General features: G+C 42.5%; 1 protein-coding gene across 6 annotated transcripts in view; it reads left to right on the forward strand.

Annotated features, from left to right (window-relative positions):
- The window catches only part of ESRRG (estrogen related receptor gamma), a 1192991-nt gene that overhangs the window by 1068863 nt on the left and 107857 nt on the right, over positions 1-16271 (forward strand). For all 6 annotated transcript variants that reach the window (XM_030196026.1, XM_030196025.1, XM_030196029.1 and 3 more), the window contains one exon: positions 3211-3372. In XM_030196026.1, coding sequence (XP_030051886.1) covers positions 3211-3372 — 162 coding nt within the window. The remainder of the gene's footprint in view (positions 1-3210; positions 3373-16271) is intronic.

Raw genomic sequence — 16271 nt, forward strand, 5'->3', positions numbered from 1 at the left:
CATGCAGATTTAGCCCTCTACTTTCCAGGATACCCAATGCAGTCATACTGTTTATCTAGTGCTCCTTGTGGGTTACCCCAATGCATTCTTGAAAACATAATCAGTCATACAAGTGTTACAGACAAGAAGTCCCCTTAGTGAAGCCAAATAATTTTATTGATTAGAGCTTCAGGGCACTTGGCACTGGCTGGGCCCACTCTAGTTTCAGTCATGGACCCCCAGTGCATGTTGAACCCTAATCCTGATTAAGGCTTTGTGAAATATTATTATTATTTATCAAGAGTCTCATACCTGAACAAAGACATATTCAATAGAGAGAAAAAAAAGACAAACCAGAGTGGAAGTGACTTATTCAAAGCTAACTTTAAAAAAGCATTCAGGTGCTGCTTTATAGAGTTATGCAAACTTGGCATTCTGACAGATTTTCTGAGTTTTGAGAATTTGCAGAGAGAAAATTATTATTGCTCAGTTTACATGAGGCTAAGATTGTAACCATGGGTGGGCCTCAGCCCACCCAGTAGTGGCATTCCTATGATGTGGCTTACAGGGATCCCCAAGCCCTGCCAGCTAGCATCTCTCTCTGCCGCGTACCTTTTAAGCACCAATTCTTCACCAGCAGCAAGCTGCTACTGCTACACTGCGCACTCCAGTGCTATAACCTTCCTTCTGACACAACTCCTGTTTCTGCGTTGGTGGGAGTACGTCAGAGAGAAGGCTGTGGGGCCGGCGCCAGTAGTGTAGATAGTGCCTGCTCGCTGCCAGAGAAGAACTGGTGTTTAAAAGATAAGGTGCTGGAGGGGGAATTGAGAGACCGGATTGCCTGTGGGAGGTGGGGGGGCGGAAGAGATAGGCAAGAGGGCAGGGTTATATATTTATTGCTATATATATGCATGTTTTACTTTAAATGGCCAGTTATATGTTTAAAAGTTGTATCTGCTGTTGTTGGCACTTGAATGTATGACTTACATATTATAACAGGTAGGGGTCCTCCGCCAACAGGAAGGGTCCACACACTTGCAGTGTCCGTGCAATAATCCCATTATTGATTGGCATTAGTTTATATTGTAACGTCAGACCTGGATCACTCTCACAACAACCTGTAATCCAAAGGCTTGAACTGTTACCAAGCCATGTGCAAATGAGGTTCTGGAAAAACCCAATCCAATCCTTTGGTATCCAGCTCACTCCAGGGCTTCTCAGAGAGGTCCTCCAATCCCAGCACAGTATAAAGAAAGAAAGTCCTCAAAGTTGCTCTACTCTGGTGAGTACTTTGTATTTCTCTTAGTCCCTCTAGTGGTTTGGGTGTCTTTCCCAATCTTTGTAGTCCTGGGACCCTCTGACAGCTCTTTCCCTTGGGATAGTTTCTCTCACACACCTAGGCACTATCCCCCACCCATTGCTGTCACCACTAACGTAGTATGTAAATCTTTTCTCTCCAAAATAGAATTCACATATTTCCCGTTTTACATTTCCATACCTTGTGGTTCTGTTATAGCTTTCACATCGGAGTACTCCATGTACTCAGAGTCAGACATTTAAGTAACTGAGGCATTCTTATTTCCATAGGGATGGATTCCTCGAGCCTTTCAAGAACAGGCAGGAGCCCCCACCCCCCTCCACCCCCGGTGGACCTGCTGGGAGCCATTATTATACTACCTATGGATTGAGGAATCACAGTCCACAAACCCCTAACTGCCAGTCATTGAGATAGCATAAGTGCCATGCCCAAATTTAGAGGGTCTTTTACTAAGGCGTGCTGGCGTTTTTAGTGGGCGCTAAAAATAGGTGTGCGCTAAACGCTAGAGACACCCATAGGAATACATGGGCTTCTCTAGTGTTTAGCACGCATCTATTTTTAGCATGCGATAAAGACGCCAGCGCTTTAGTAAAAGACCCCCTTAGTCACATAATCAGAGACTTACTCTAGTATTCTGTAATGACAATTGCGTATAGATCTGCTGTTATAGAACTCACGCTTAGCATGTATCATCTCAGCGCCTAACTGTACCCTACTATCCATCCAGCCCATAATGTTCTTCATGATTAGGCCCAGGCATTATTTTTATTTTATTTTAATTTTTTGTTACATTTCTACCCCGCGCTTTCCCACTCATAGCAGTTCAATGCGGCTTACATATTATATACAGGTACTTATTTGTACCTGGGGCAATGAAGGGTTAAGTGACTTGCCCAGAGTCACAAGGTGCTGCCTGTGCCTGCAGTGGGAATCGAACCCAGTTCCCCAGGACCAAAGTCCACCACGCTAACCACTAGGCCACTCCTCCACTCCATTAAAGGGTTCAGAGGACATCTCTGCAGTAAAATTATAGAGGACAATTCAGAAATATGGCAGCTGCTCAGTAAAGAACTAGATGCAAATTTGTAAACTAGAAAGAAGCCTTCTTGTGTAAGGATACCCCTCCCCCGGTTCTTTACTAAAAAGCATGTGTCTCTTGGGCACATAGCTATGAGGTCAGGCACCATAATGATGCCTGAATAAAACCAAGAAGACGGAAGGTTCTTGGCCCCTTTATGCAGTGGAATCTGCGGCTCAAGGTCAGAGTCCCAGGTCCTTCAGAGAAGCTGTACTGCCTGCAGCAGCCAACATATACTTTAAGCAAGAATCTTTTTAAGATTCCTAGTGAAAGAGGTGTGCAGTAATAATTATTTATTTTAAAGATGTATAACCTGTTCCATCCACACTTCAAGTACTACTGCTAGGGGTCATCAGCCATATAAGGAAGGATGATCCCTAGTGGTAGTATTGTGAGACTATTGCTAGGGTCAGGTGGCATTTTGAAAGAGGTGCCATCCCGGGTGACGCTATCAGGTACCGCATATAATGCAGTGCCTCGTGGTAACCGGCTAACCTGTACAGTAAATGCAGGACAGCTGGTGGCCATGCCCTCTGCATGCACCACACAGCCTTTGCACTTAACTGAATTGTAATTATTGCATTTACTGAGCGGTAAGTGCAAAATGTACTGCAGCTAAGTAGAAGGGCCCCATAATTAAATGCCTTCTTTCAGTAACCCCAAATTAATTTTTATTGTGAAAATGTTGCTTTCTAGTTCATCTGTCTAGAGTATATACTCTCTTTGCCTTTAGATTATATGGGATTCCTTGGAAATATATGATAACAAAGATGATTCTTACATTTTTGGATATGGAAAGTCCTACTCTTGACCTTGCTCTGGTCTCTTATTTCAGATAACAAGATTGTATCCCATTTGCTGGTGGCTGAACCAGAGAAGATCTATGCCATGCCAGACCCCACTGTTCCAGACAGTGATATCAAAGCTCTTACCACACTCTGTGACCTGGCTGATAGAGAGTTGGTGGTCATTATCGGATGGGCCAAGCATATTCCAGGTATATAAAGTGATACAGACTGAAAGGAAGTGTGTTAGTATACTGACAGGTATAGAAAATGAGATTTCCCTAGCTGACTTTGTAAAGTACTCTGTATTTCAAAGTTATATTGGCCTTTGGTAAATGTGGAATATACAGTGTAAATGGTAACATAGGGATGTGCACAGGGCAAAAACCTTTCAATGTTTTATTTGACTTTTTCCCCCTGATTCTTGACTTTTGTGGGTTCAACTCACACATTTATTTTGATAAAAAAATTTTAAACTATGCAACGTAATGCATGGTAAATCAATCTGTTTAATTGATTTACCATGCACTAAATTTTTCAAGGTGTACCATGAATCTAATGTGCACTAATGAATGCACATCTCAAATTCTTACCACCAGGAGCATAGCCAGAACTCAAATTTTGGGGGGGCCCGAGGTGGACTGGAGGGAGCAAAGTATTCCCTGTCAGCTCCCCCCCCCCCCCCCCCGAATCATACCTTTGCTGGCAGAGATGCACAAGTGCCGTCAACAGAAGAGATTATCTGCCAGAGCCACGCCTGTACTGCTGAAACAGGGAGGAAGCTGGCAGGGTGCTCCAGCTTCTGACACCAGCACTTCTGCACATGCTCAGTTCAATGCATAAATTGAGCATGCGCAGAAGTGTCGGCAGACTCGGCACACCCAGCTGGAGAATACTGCCAGCTTCCTAACTGCTTCAGCAGTACAGATACGGCTCCAATAGAGAATCTATTTGGTTGGCGGGGCTTGGGCATCCCTGCCAGCCAATCCAGTGCCACAATTTTAAAGGGGGCCTGAACCCAAAGTGGGGGAGCCCAGGCCCCCAAGGCCCCCAGTAGCTATGCCACTGCTTACCACAGGCTTGATTTAGTGGCAAATACTTAAACTGTATTTTTTTAATGTAGTGCATGCCTTTGCATTTGGGCTTTCAAAGTACCCCTTTCAACAAATTTAGTGCTTGGACATTACCAGGCAACCATTCACTATGCAATATAATAAAAAGCAGTATCAGTCTCTGTCATGTTCCCATAAAAAGAAGCCCCAGTTTTGTTTTATCTTCAAGTTCCCTGCCACTTCCTCCTCGGACCACCCCACACACATACAGGGGAACTGAGCTGAGAGGTTAATGTTTTTGAACCAAGGAGGTTTGATTGACAGGAGATGGAGTCACACCCAAGGAGGTTTAATTGCTTTCCTACGCAGCCACCGCCATCTTGGTACACTCAAAATACACTGTGTCATTTGTCAGCAGGCCCCGCCTACTGGCTGCAAGCCAGATAATGGGCCAAGCACACTCTTGCTATCTCCTGCCAATTAAATATCCTTGGTCTGAACAGGTTGCCTGAGTGAGAAGTCCCAAAAGGTTCCTAATTCTTGCTTGTTTTATAAAGACACATAGGCATCAGTGTATCATCAAAATATTAGGGCAAAGAAGCAGAAATCTCGCATAGATTGAAGGCATGGACATTTGTGCCTGCTCCAAAACCAGCATAAATGTTAGTATGTAAAATATGCATGAGCATGCACATAGAGGCATAAGTTATAAAACTTTGTGCTCTGTCCAAAACACACCGTTGAACATGACTACATCAGGCTTGCATAGAAGTACATGCCACCCTTTCACAACGTGCACTATTACATATGTAAACCTTGTGTTTTTTAAATTACTCCCAGGATAGCTGCTGAAGCTGAGGTAGGGAAATGAGATGAGGAGGTTGTTGATTATATTCTTGTGAGATGAGGGCATGGGCATTTGAAAGGAAGGACTGAGATTCAGCTGCTAAAATTAAGGCTGAGGGGGAATGACTGAGGCCGAAGGGGCTGTTTGGGGGAGAAGCAGTGAGGAAAGAGTTGACTAAATGGGGAAGAAGAGGGGAGGAATGAGCATTAAGCTCAATCTGGCTTCAGGCAGTATGATAATTGCCCACTTGGGGAGTATTGTTACAACTGGCCAAATTAATGAAAAGTATGTCTATACAGTGTGCTGACTCTGCCTCAGAAAAGTATACGGATGCATTAGACCTGCTATTTGGGGTGCATAGATTTTAAAGAAAAAATAAGCCATAATTATATATATTTTTAATTCAGAAGTATATGTGTAAGAGTAAACCCCATTGCAACTGGGAATGCCTCTGATTTATATGGGTAAAAATAAGTGTCTACAAGCCCTAGGTGAGTATTTTTACCCATTTATCAGGCGGACAATTTTTGCATATAAAATCAAATTGTAGAACCCCACTTTCACCTGACATGCTGTTTTAAGTACATAAGTACATAAGTACATAAGTAGTGCCATACTGGGAAAGACCAAAGGTCCATCTAGCCCAGCATCCTGTCACCGACAGTGGCCAATCCAGGTCAAGGGCACCTGGCACGCTCCCCAAACGTAAAAACATTCCAGACAAGTTATACCTAAAAATGAGGAATTTTTCCAGTCCATTTAATAGCGGTCTATGGACTTGTCCTTTAGGAATCTATCTAACCCCTTTTTAAACTCCGTCAAGCTAACCGCCCGTACCACGTTCTCCGGCAATGAATTCCAGAGTCTAATTACACGTTGGGTGAAGAAAAATTTTCTCCGATTCGTTTTAAATTTACCACACTGTAGCTTCAACTCATGCCCTCTAGTCCTAGTATTTTTGGATAGCGTGAACAGTCGCTTCACATCCACCCGATCCATTCCACTCATTATTTTATACACTTCTATCATATCTCCCCTCAGCCGTCTCTTCTCCAAGCTGAAAAGCCCTAGCCTTCTCAGCCTCTCTTCATAGGAAAGTTGTCCCATCCCCACTATCATTTTCGTCGCCCTTCGCTGTACCTTTTCCAATTCTACTATATCTTTTTTGAGATACGGAGACCAGTACTGAACACAATACTCCAGGTGCGGTCGCACCATGGAGCGATACAACGGCATTATAACATCCGCACACCTGGACTCCATACCCTTCCTAATAACACCCAACATTCTATTCGCTTTCCTAGCCGCAGCAGCACACTGAGCAGAAGGTTTCAGCGTATCATCGACGACGACACCCAGATCCCTTTCTTGATCCGTAACTCCTAACGCGGAACCTTGCAAGACGTAGCTATAATTCGGGTTCCTCTTACCCACATGCATCACTTTGCACTTGTCAACATTGAACTTCATCTGCCACTTGCACGCCCATTCTCCCAGTCTCGCAAGGTCCTCCTGTAATCGTTCACATTCCTCCTGCGACTTGACGACCCTGAATAATTTTGTGTCATCGGCGAATTTAATTACCTCACTAGTTATTCCCATCTCTAGGTCATTTATAAATACATTAAAAAGCAACGGACCCAGCACAGACCCCTGCGGGACCCCACTAACTACCCTCCTCCACTGAGAATACTGGCCACGCAATCCTACTCTCTGCTTCCTATCTTTCAACCAGTTCTTAATCCATAATAATACCCTACCTCCGATTCCATGACTCTGCAATTTCTTCAGGAGTCTTTCGTGCGGCACTTTGTCAAACGCCTTCTGAAAATCCAGATATACAATATCAACCGGCTCCCCATTGTCCACATGTTTGCTTACCCCCTCAAAAAAATGCATTAGATTGGTGAGGCAAGACTTCCCTTCACTAAATCCGTGCTGACTTTGTCTCATCAGTCCATGTTTTTGTATATGCTCTGCAATTTTATTCTTAATAATAGCCTCCACCATCTTGCCCGGCACCGACGTCAGACTCACCGGTCTATAATTTCCCGGATCTCCTCTGGAACCTTTCTTAAAAATCGGAGTAACATTGGCTACCCTCCAGTCTTCCGGTATTACACTCGATTTTAGGGACAGATTGCATATTTCTAACAGTAGCTCCGCAAGTTCATTTTTTAGTTCTATTAATACTCTGGGATGAATACCATCAGGTCCCGGTGATTTACTACTCTTCAGCTTGCTGAACTGACCCATTACATCCTCCAAGGTTACAGAGAATTTGTTTAGTTTCTCTGACTCCCCCGCTTCAAATATTCTTTCCGGCACCGGTGTCCCCCCCAAATCCTCCTCGGTGAAGACCGAAGCAAAGAATTCATTTAATTTCTCCGCTACGGCTTTGTCCTCCTTGATCGCCCCTTTAACACCATTTTCGTCCAGCGGCCCAACCGACTCTTTGGCCGGTTTCCTGCTTTTAATGTATCTAAAAAAGTTTTTACTATGTATTTTTGCTTCCAACGCTAATTTCTTCTCAAAGTCCTTTTTTGCCCTCCTTATCTCCGCTTTGCATTTGGCTTGGCATTCCTTATGATCTATCCTGTTACTTTCAGTTGGTTCTCTTCTCCACTTTCTGAAGGATTGTTTTTTGGCTCTAATGATTTCCTTTATCTTACTGTTTAGCCACGCCGGCTGACGTTTAGTCTTTTTTCCCTTTTTTCTAATACGTGGAATATATTTGTCCTGAACCTCCAGGATGGTGTTTTTAAACAGCATCCACGCCTGATGCAAGTTTTTTACTCTGCGAGCTGCTCCTTTCAGTCTTTTTTACACCATTTTTCTCATTTTGTCGTAATCACCTTTTCTATAGTTAAACGCTAGCGTACTTGATTTCCTAGTTTCACTTCCTTCAATGCCAATATCAAAACCGATCATATTATGATCACTGTTATCAAGCGGCCCTCGTATCGTTACCCCCTGCACTAGATCATGAGCACCACTAAGGACTAAGTCTAGTATTTTTCCTTCTCTTGTCGGCTCCTGAACTAGCTGTTCCATGAAGCTGTCCTTGATTTCATCAAGAAATCTTATGTCCCTTGCGTGTACAGATGTTACATTAACCCAGTCTATATGCGGGTAATTGAAATCCCCCATTATTATTGTGTTGCCCAGTTTGTTTGCGTCCCTGATTTCCTTTAACATTTCCGCATCCGTCTGTTCGTCCTGGCCAGGCGGACGGTAGTACACTCCTATCACTATCCTTTTCCCCTTTGCACATGGAATTTCAATCCACAGTGATTCCAAGGAGTGTTTTGCTTCCTGCAGAATTTTCAATCTATTTGATTCAAGGCTCTCGTTAATATACAATGCTACCCCTCCACCAATCCGATTCACCCTATCACTACGATATAATTTGTACCCCGGTATGACAGTGTCCCACTGGTTATCCTCCTTCCACCAGGTCTCAGAGATGCCTATTATATCTAATTTTTCATTTAGTGCAATATATTCTAACTCCCCCATCTTATTTCTTAGGCTCCTGGCATTCGCATATAGACATTTCAAACTATGTTTGTTGTTCCTAAGTACATCATGCTTAGTACTTGACAGTATTAATTGGCAATCTTTTGTCTGATTTTTATTGTTATTTAAAGATACCCGATCTACTACAATCTCTTTTGCAACCTCACTATCAGGATACTCTATCTTCCCTGTTATGGTGATATCTTTGAAAGATACCTTATCCCGAACCATGCTCTTTTGAGCGACTGTCGGCCTTCCCCCCATTTCTAGTTTAAAAGCTGCTCTATCTCCTTCTTAAACGCCGATGCCAGCAGCCTGGTCCCACTCTGGTTAAGATGGAGCCCATCCTTTCGGAATAGGCTCCCCCTTCCCCAGAATGTTGCCCAGTTCCTAACAAATCTAAAGCCCTCCTCCCTGCACCATCGTCTCATCCACGCATTGAGACTCTGGAGCTCTGCCTGTCTCTTGGGCCCTGCGCGTGGCACAGGTAGCATTTCAGAAAATGCTACCCTGGAGGATCTGGATTTCAGCTTTCTACCTAAGAGCCTAAATTTTGCTTCCAGAACCTCTCTCCCACATTTTCCTATGTCATTGGTACCCACATGTACCAAGACAGCGGACTCCTCCCCAGCACTATCTAGAATCCTATCTAGGTGACACGTGAGGTCCGCCACCTTCGCACCAGGCAGGCAAGTCACCAGGCGATCCTCACGTCCACCAGCCACCCAGCTATCTATATGCCTAATGATCGAATCACCAAGTACAACAGCTGTCCTAACCTTTCCCTCCCGGGCAACATTTGGAGATATATCCTCGGTGCGAAAGGATAATACATCCCCTGGTGGGCAGGTCCTGGCTACAGGAGTACTTCCTACTTCACCAGGGTGATGCTCTCCTTCTAGGAGACCTCCCTCCTCCAAGGTAGCACAGGGGCTACCTGACTGGAGGTGGGACTTCTCTACAACATCCCTGTAGGTCTCCTCTATGTACCTCTCTGTCTCCCTCAGCTCCATCAAGTCTGCTACTCTAGCCTCAAGGGAACGGACACGTTCTCTGAGAGCTAGGAGCTCTTTGCATCTGCATAAAGAATTCATGCTCAAATCCCCTTCACTTCCAAATATGATGAAACATCTGTATCGGGGAAAAATGAGATTTTGCTGAAAAGTCAAAGGAAGTACAAACTTGATTTTATAAGCAAATGAAAAAAATAAACAAAAAAAGTGGATATGAAAGTTCTTGTGTGAAGATCATAATCATGTTAAAACAAAATCCAGAAAACCTTTCAGCAACATTTTTTTAAACAAAATATACTTCTTTTATGTGTAACCTCATAACTTATTTGAAGATACAACCCTGGATTCTATAAAGGGCGCTCAAATTTGCACACCCAAAATTGTGCACGATCCTTAGATGCATGCACAGCTAAATTGGGTAACAAGCCAATTAACGTCAATTGTGCACTAACAATCAATTATTGATGTTAATTGGCACCAGTTTAGATTTGTATGAATTTTGCTATGCACTATTCTATAAAACTGCATGCCCAAATCCCATAATGCACAACCTAAAACGTTGATTGCCACCTGTTGAATTTTGGACCCACAGAATACTAGCATAAACCCACATTGGCTTGATTACATGTAACTGTAAATGGGTGCCCCAAAATACAGCACTTATGTATGTAACTTACAATATTCTGGAAGTTAAGTACAATAAATGTCAGCACCATCCATGTCCCCTTATCTGTAAAAGCTCCCCTAACATGGGTAGGAAAACACTCCAGTCTCACATGACTTCTGATGGAGAGGTCCAGCAGAAGAGGGAACAACTTTTGCAATTATTTGCCATTTTAGCACATAATTATAGAATACTGGTTAGGATCGCTACTACCATTTATGCGTGTAAGTGTATATTTTCTCACATGAATGGCAGTATTCTATAAATCTGAGTGCGCCAAGAGCATTTAAATTTAGATGCCTGTTATAGAATGAGGGGGATAATACTGGCCCTTTGTATGAGCATTTTCTTTCTTCTAATTGGAGAAAGTTAAGGTACACACAGATTTACGCCTCATTTACTAACACATATTATCACAATTTAACGTGTTAACATAAGCTTCATTATTCTCACTGGGACCTAATTACTAGCTATGAGAGTAATATTATAGCAGGCCATCTGTGTGTGAAGGCTAGATAGGCACATATTTTAAGCCTATTTATAAAGATGCACAGGCATCTATGTATCTTTATAAAATACTAGGCACAAAGTGGCAGAAATTGTTTCTAGATCGAATTTCCCTGCCTGCTTGATAGCAGGTGCAAATGTTCATACGTTAAGTACATGTATATGTAACATATGTTATAAACAACACGTATAAATCATGACACTGCCATGCTCTGCCCAAACTCCATCCCTTAATGTGCCTACATACAGCTCACAAGAGTACAAGCTTTCTTGGCACTGCATGTACTTTTATGCATGTAACCCATGTGGTAATTTTATAACTGCTCTTTTAGGTGCATAAAACAGGATTTTACTTGTGAAGAAGGTTAATGGAGGTAATTCTGTTTCTCAGAGAGGACAAGCAGGACTACTGAATACTCACATATGGGGGACATCATCAACAGAGCCCAGTGCGATTCTCTAGAAGCTTTTGAGTGGGCTCACTATGCTTGTACACCTGTTCCCACCTGCTACTGTCATGTCGGACCTGTTTAAATCAAAACTTTTCTGTGGAGTAGAACAGACCTGATTTATATTGTGGTCGCCTTGGCACATACAAGTTATTTTACAAATTCTTTGGTTCAGTCTGAAGGTCCTGTCACTGTTGCATGATTTGAGTATCCGATAGTTTCTTAGTCTGGTTTTCCATCATTTTTCAAGTTTAATTTCTTTTTTTCGCATTAGCTTGGTTTAGGCTGGTTAAGGGCCTAAATCTCCTAGCCAGGTATTTGTGTCCCCATCAAGTGATTTCATATTGCTGCAGCTATTTTTCCAGATGATATGTCCCAAAAGAAGACCCCCAATGACTTCAAAAGGTGGTTTCAATGGAAAAGGACCATATCCATTACAGATACTCATTCATGATGCCTTCAGTATCTGAGACCAGATCCTGTTGCCTTGCATATTTTTCAAGAGGGATTCATGCTAGATAAGCAAAGAGAGAGGCTTCAATAAATCTCTTGCCATTCCATTCAAAAAGAAAGTTCCTCAGTTTTGCTCAAGGGTAGGGTTGCAATGCAAACTACCCTTGGATGCCTTTCTTCTGCATTGGTGGTGGGGGGGGGGGGGAGGGGCGGCCATGTACATGCTTATCCTCCAGTACCTTTTATAGTGAAGACCATTCTGAAGCTTAAGCAAAATCAGGGAACCATGATTCTCATACCGCTTATTGGCTGAGGCAACTACTGTTCCCTCTTCTGCTAGACCTCTCCATCAGAAGTCCTATGGAGTGTTTTGAACACTGATCATGCAAGGGCAGGATACATTGTCGCATCCCAACATAGAGTCCCTAGCCCTTACAGCTTGGATGCTGAGAGATTGACCTTGTCTTCCCTGAACTTGATGTCTCACAGGTCTTGCTAGCTACCAAGAAGGATTCCATTTAGAGGGCATAGGGTTTAAATGGAAGAGGTCTGCGATCTGGTATGAGAGTGACGCGATAGATCCCTTTTCTTTCTCTACCAAAAAACGTCTTGAATACTTTCTACATTTATCAGAGGCAGGTCCCAAGACCAACTCTAAGGGTAAACCCTAATGCAATTGGAGCTTAGTATCAGGTAGAAGGTAACCCATCTTTGTGCAACTTGTTTATGAATTTATTTATGTATGTATGTGCTTAGGTGCAAGTGCTTATGCCTATATTCTTAACAGTCTGTTAAGTCTGTTGGTAGTGTTTTTCAGGAACGTGATAAATCTATTTATGAACTCTGCTGAAACCTTGACATTTACCACTAATTAATGTTTGTGTCAGTGCCCTATAACATTAACAGTAGCTTGACCAAGCAAAATATTTTCTGTTGGTTCATCTACCAATATCTACATAGATTGTTTCTTGCTCTATGCAGCCTATTTCCGCTTATGTCATTTACTCCAGTTGTCAATGACATTTTGTCCATTATTGTCGATACTGTTAAATGGATCGTAAGCCTTTAAGTGGCATGTATATTGTGTTCCTTGTGTGATGGATAGTAAAACTATGTACTTGGCAGTTAAAGCTCGGGGGGGGTTATGTGCTAGTTGGCCCAGGGGCCCACAAATTTGTGATCCATCCCTGACTATCGAAGATATGTGCATAGCTACAGAATTGTGCCTAGACACACTTGTACGTACATATGAAAGAAAAAGGGAAAGGGGAGGGGATTTGATATATTGCCTTTCTGTGGTTACAATCAAAGCAGTTTACATGTTATATTCAGGTCCTTATTTTGTACCTGGGGCAATGGAGGGTTAAGTGACTTGCCTAGGATCACAGGGAGCTGCAGTGGTTCTCAGGCCACGGCACTAACTAGTAGTGCACACATATGTGCTAGTATTCTAAACATTTACACACATAATTAATTGGTGGATATATATCAGTGCCGTCATTATCAAATCATTGCATTTGTGCAGATCTCAAATTAACATGCTGATGACCTCGTATTTTGGTACTGTTCACAAATAACGAACTTCTGCAGAACAGTAGCACTGTAACAGAGAACAGAAGCCTTCTGTCCAAAACATTACTAGTTGCGTGTGGATGAAACTCAGATGGCAAGGCTTAGGCAGTAGAAAAAAAAAAGACGACAGAAACAGGCTTGAGAATGATGGGTAAATGTGTTTCTGGTACAGTTAGCTTATTTCTCTCTCCTTAAACTAGTTTGTCTTTGTGCTTTGAATGCCACAATAATTTCTTTAATCAAATTGATAGAAACCCCTTTCCCAGCTCCAACTGAAACCAATTTATTGGTCATGATACACCAGCTATGTTGCTAACAGTCGTAACGAACTGTCAGGCAATATCGCACTGAAGCTAATTTGAAGTCATTAGGTGTGCAGCATGCAGGCAACAATTTGTTACAGTGGTTAGGAACACAGCTGACATTTCTGAATGGCTTTGTTCAGAGGAGTGCTAGATGAGCCCAAGCAAATTGTAAACTAATTTAAACATCAGTCTGGATCATACCAGCTACTTTGTCTTACACTGCCTGCTAATAAAGCAGCCCAAAATTAAGTCAAATCTCGTTAAATAGGTGAGCTTTCAGCTCCATCTTTAGAGCATGCCCACGTCAGGTAATCTAAATGGAGTAATAAAGCCAGAACTCACATACTGTGAATGACCAGAACCTTTTATCTGTTCTGTTTGTGAGCTTGTTAAGTGCAGCTTTGATTTAAAGGCAACAAACCAACCAATTTGTAGCTCGGTTTGAATCTTTGTCTGTAGCTTCTCAGCCTTTCTGGCTATGATCAAGTCTAAGGTTTGAGTCTGATGGTCCCTCCTTGGCTTTTTTGAGATTGAGAAGCTGTACAGTTTTGGTAGGAGGGGAGGGGGCTAAGTTGACTCCCTGAAACTTGACCTCCTTTGGGGCATGTTTGGATCCTGGGTAAAGTGAGAGGGTTAAATTTACCATTTAAGAAAGTCTGTAGCTAGAAGGAACTGCTGTTGGCTAGCATGGGTTTATCACCTGTTTATATTTAAGCCTACCTCCTCATCCTTCTCAAGCTATCCGCTGCTTTTGACACTGTTGATCACCACCTACTTCTTGATAACGCTGTCCTCACTCCGATTTCAGGGCTCTGTTCTTTCTTGGTTTTCTTCTTATCTCTCTCATCGCACTTTTAGTGTATGCTCTGGTGGATCCTCCTCCACTTCTATCCTACCATCAGTTGGTATACCTCAGGGCTCTGTCTTGGGACCTCTTTTTTTATTGTTTAATTTTTATCAAGGGATGAGATATCAACTGTAGTGTTCTTCTTACAGTGCAACTTAAGGAAGTCAGTTTTGAAAGGGTTCGTTCTTTCAAAACTGAATAGGACAGAAGATCTAAACTTAAGTGCCTCTTTTCACTTAAGCGAGACTAGAGGCGGGAGCAGTACATTAAGGGCTGGATTTAGTAAATGGTGCCCAAATATAGGCACTGAAAAAATCAGCACCCAGTACTGCTGTATAAAGGGCACTCCGGGATTAGCGCTCTTTATAGAATAGTGTTGGGTGATGAATTCTGCGCCAAACTTTGGGCATGAGGACTTAACAGTAACTGAAACCAGGTGTAAATCTTGGCATGTTGGGTGCTTCCACTGCATTCAGATCTCTCTCATGAATATTCATTGTAGGCATCCTGAAAACCTGACTGGCTAGAGTGCAGTGCGTCCAGGACCAGGTTTGCGAACCACTGTTCTATAATGAGGTTTGTAACTTTTTTCTCACCCTCAGTTCCTAGCAGTGTGTCCCCATTTATTTTATTTAATGAGATTATACTTATTTTAAACCGCTGTGATGATGCTTTCTATACGGTGGCATATCAAATGGAAATAAACTGTAAACTGAAAGATCCTCAATATCTTAGTGTCTTTTGAACATATGGCATTGTCATACGTTCAAATCCTGTCTTTGCAAATCGGAAGTATTGTGTTCAGTTTTGGAGGCTGTATCTTGCTAAAGATGTAAAAAGACTGGAAGCGGTGCAAAGAAAAGCTACAAAAATGGTATGGGATTTGCGTTGCAAACCGTATGAGGAGAGACTTGCCGACCTGAACATGTATACCTTGGAGGAAAGGAGAAACAGGGGTGACATGATACAGACGTTCAAATATTTGAAACGTATTAATCCAGAAACAAACCTTTTCTGGAGACGGGAAGGTGGTAGAACTAGAGGACATGAATTGAGGTTGAAGGGGGGCAGAGTTGGGAGTAATGTTAGGAAGTATTTTTTCATGGAGAGGGTGGTAGATACATGGATGCCCTCCCGCAGGAGGTGGTGGAGATGAAAATGGTAATGGAATTCAAACATGAGTGGGATAAACACAAAGGAATCCTGTTTAGAAGAAATGAATCTATGGAATCTTAGCTGAGATTAGATGGCAACGCCGGTATTTGGAGAATAAAACTGGTGCAGGGTGGACTTCTATGGTCTGTGCCCTGATCGTGACTGAATAGATATGGAGGGGCTGGAGTGTAAATTTAAGGGGCTTCGACATTAGCTTCAGAACTTTTAGTACAGGAACAGTGTGCTAGGCAGACTTTTATGGTATGTGCCCTGAGAAAGACAGGGACAAATCAGACTCTGAGATACATATAAAGTATTACATACCATGTAAAATGAGTTTATATTTTTTGTCGGACTGGATGGCCATTCAGGTATTTATCTGTCGTCATTTAATATGCTACTGTGTCTTAATTTATGACAAGGCTGTGTCAGACTTCTCAACAAGGTTACTTGGCCCTGATGGCTACAGTTAAGCTAGTGAGCGTTTGATAGTACTGGGCCTAAGCTTTGGGCATCTCTTCCCCACTGAGCTCCAATTAGGGAAAGATTAACTTTGTGTTTGGCAGATTCTGAAATCATGGTTGTTCCTAAGGGCACTTGGGGAAGATTAAGAAAAGTATGAGATGATGAATTGAGAGGATATGTTTTATTGAGTTGGAGCTACTGTATTGTTTCATTGCTGTAATTCTGTTTGTAGTATTTGTGTTGTCCCATGCTTTAAATATTAG

The sequence above is a fragment of the Microcaecilia unicolor genome, chromosome 3, assembly GCF_901765095.1.
Source record: "Microcaecilia unicolor chromosome 3, aMicUni1.1, whole genome shotgun sequence".
NCBI classification, from domain to species: Eukaryota; Metazoa; Chordata; class Amphibia; order Gymnophiona; family Siphonopidae; genus Microcaecilia; species Microcaecilia unicolor.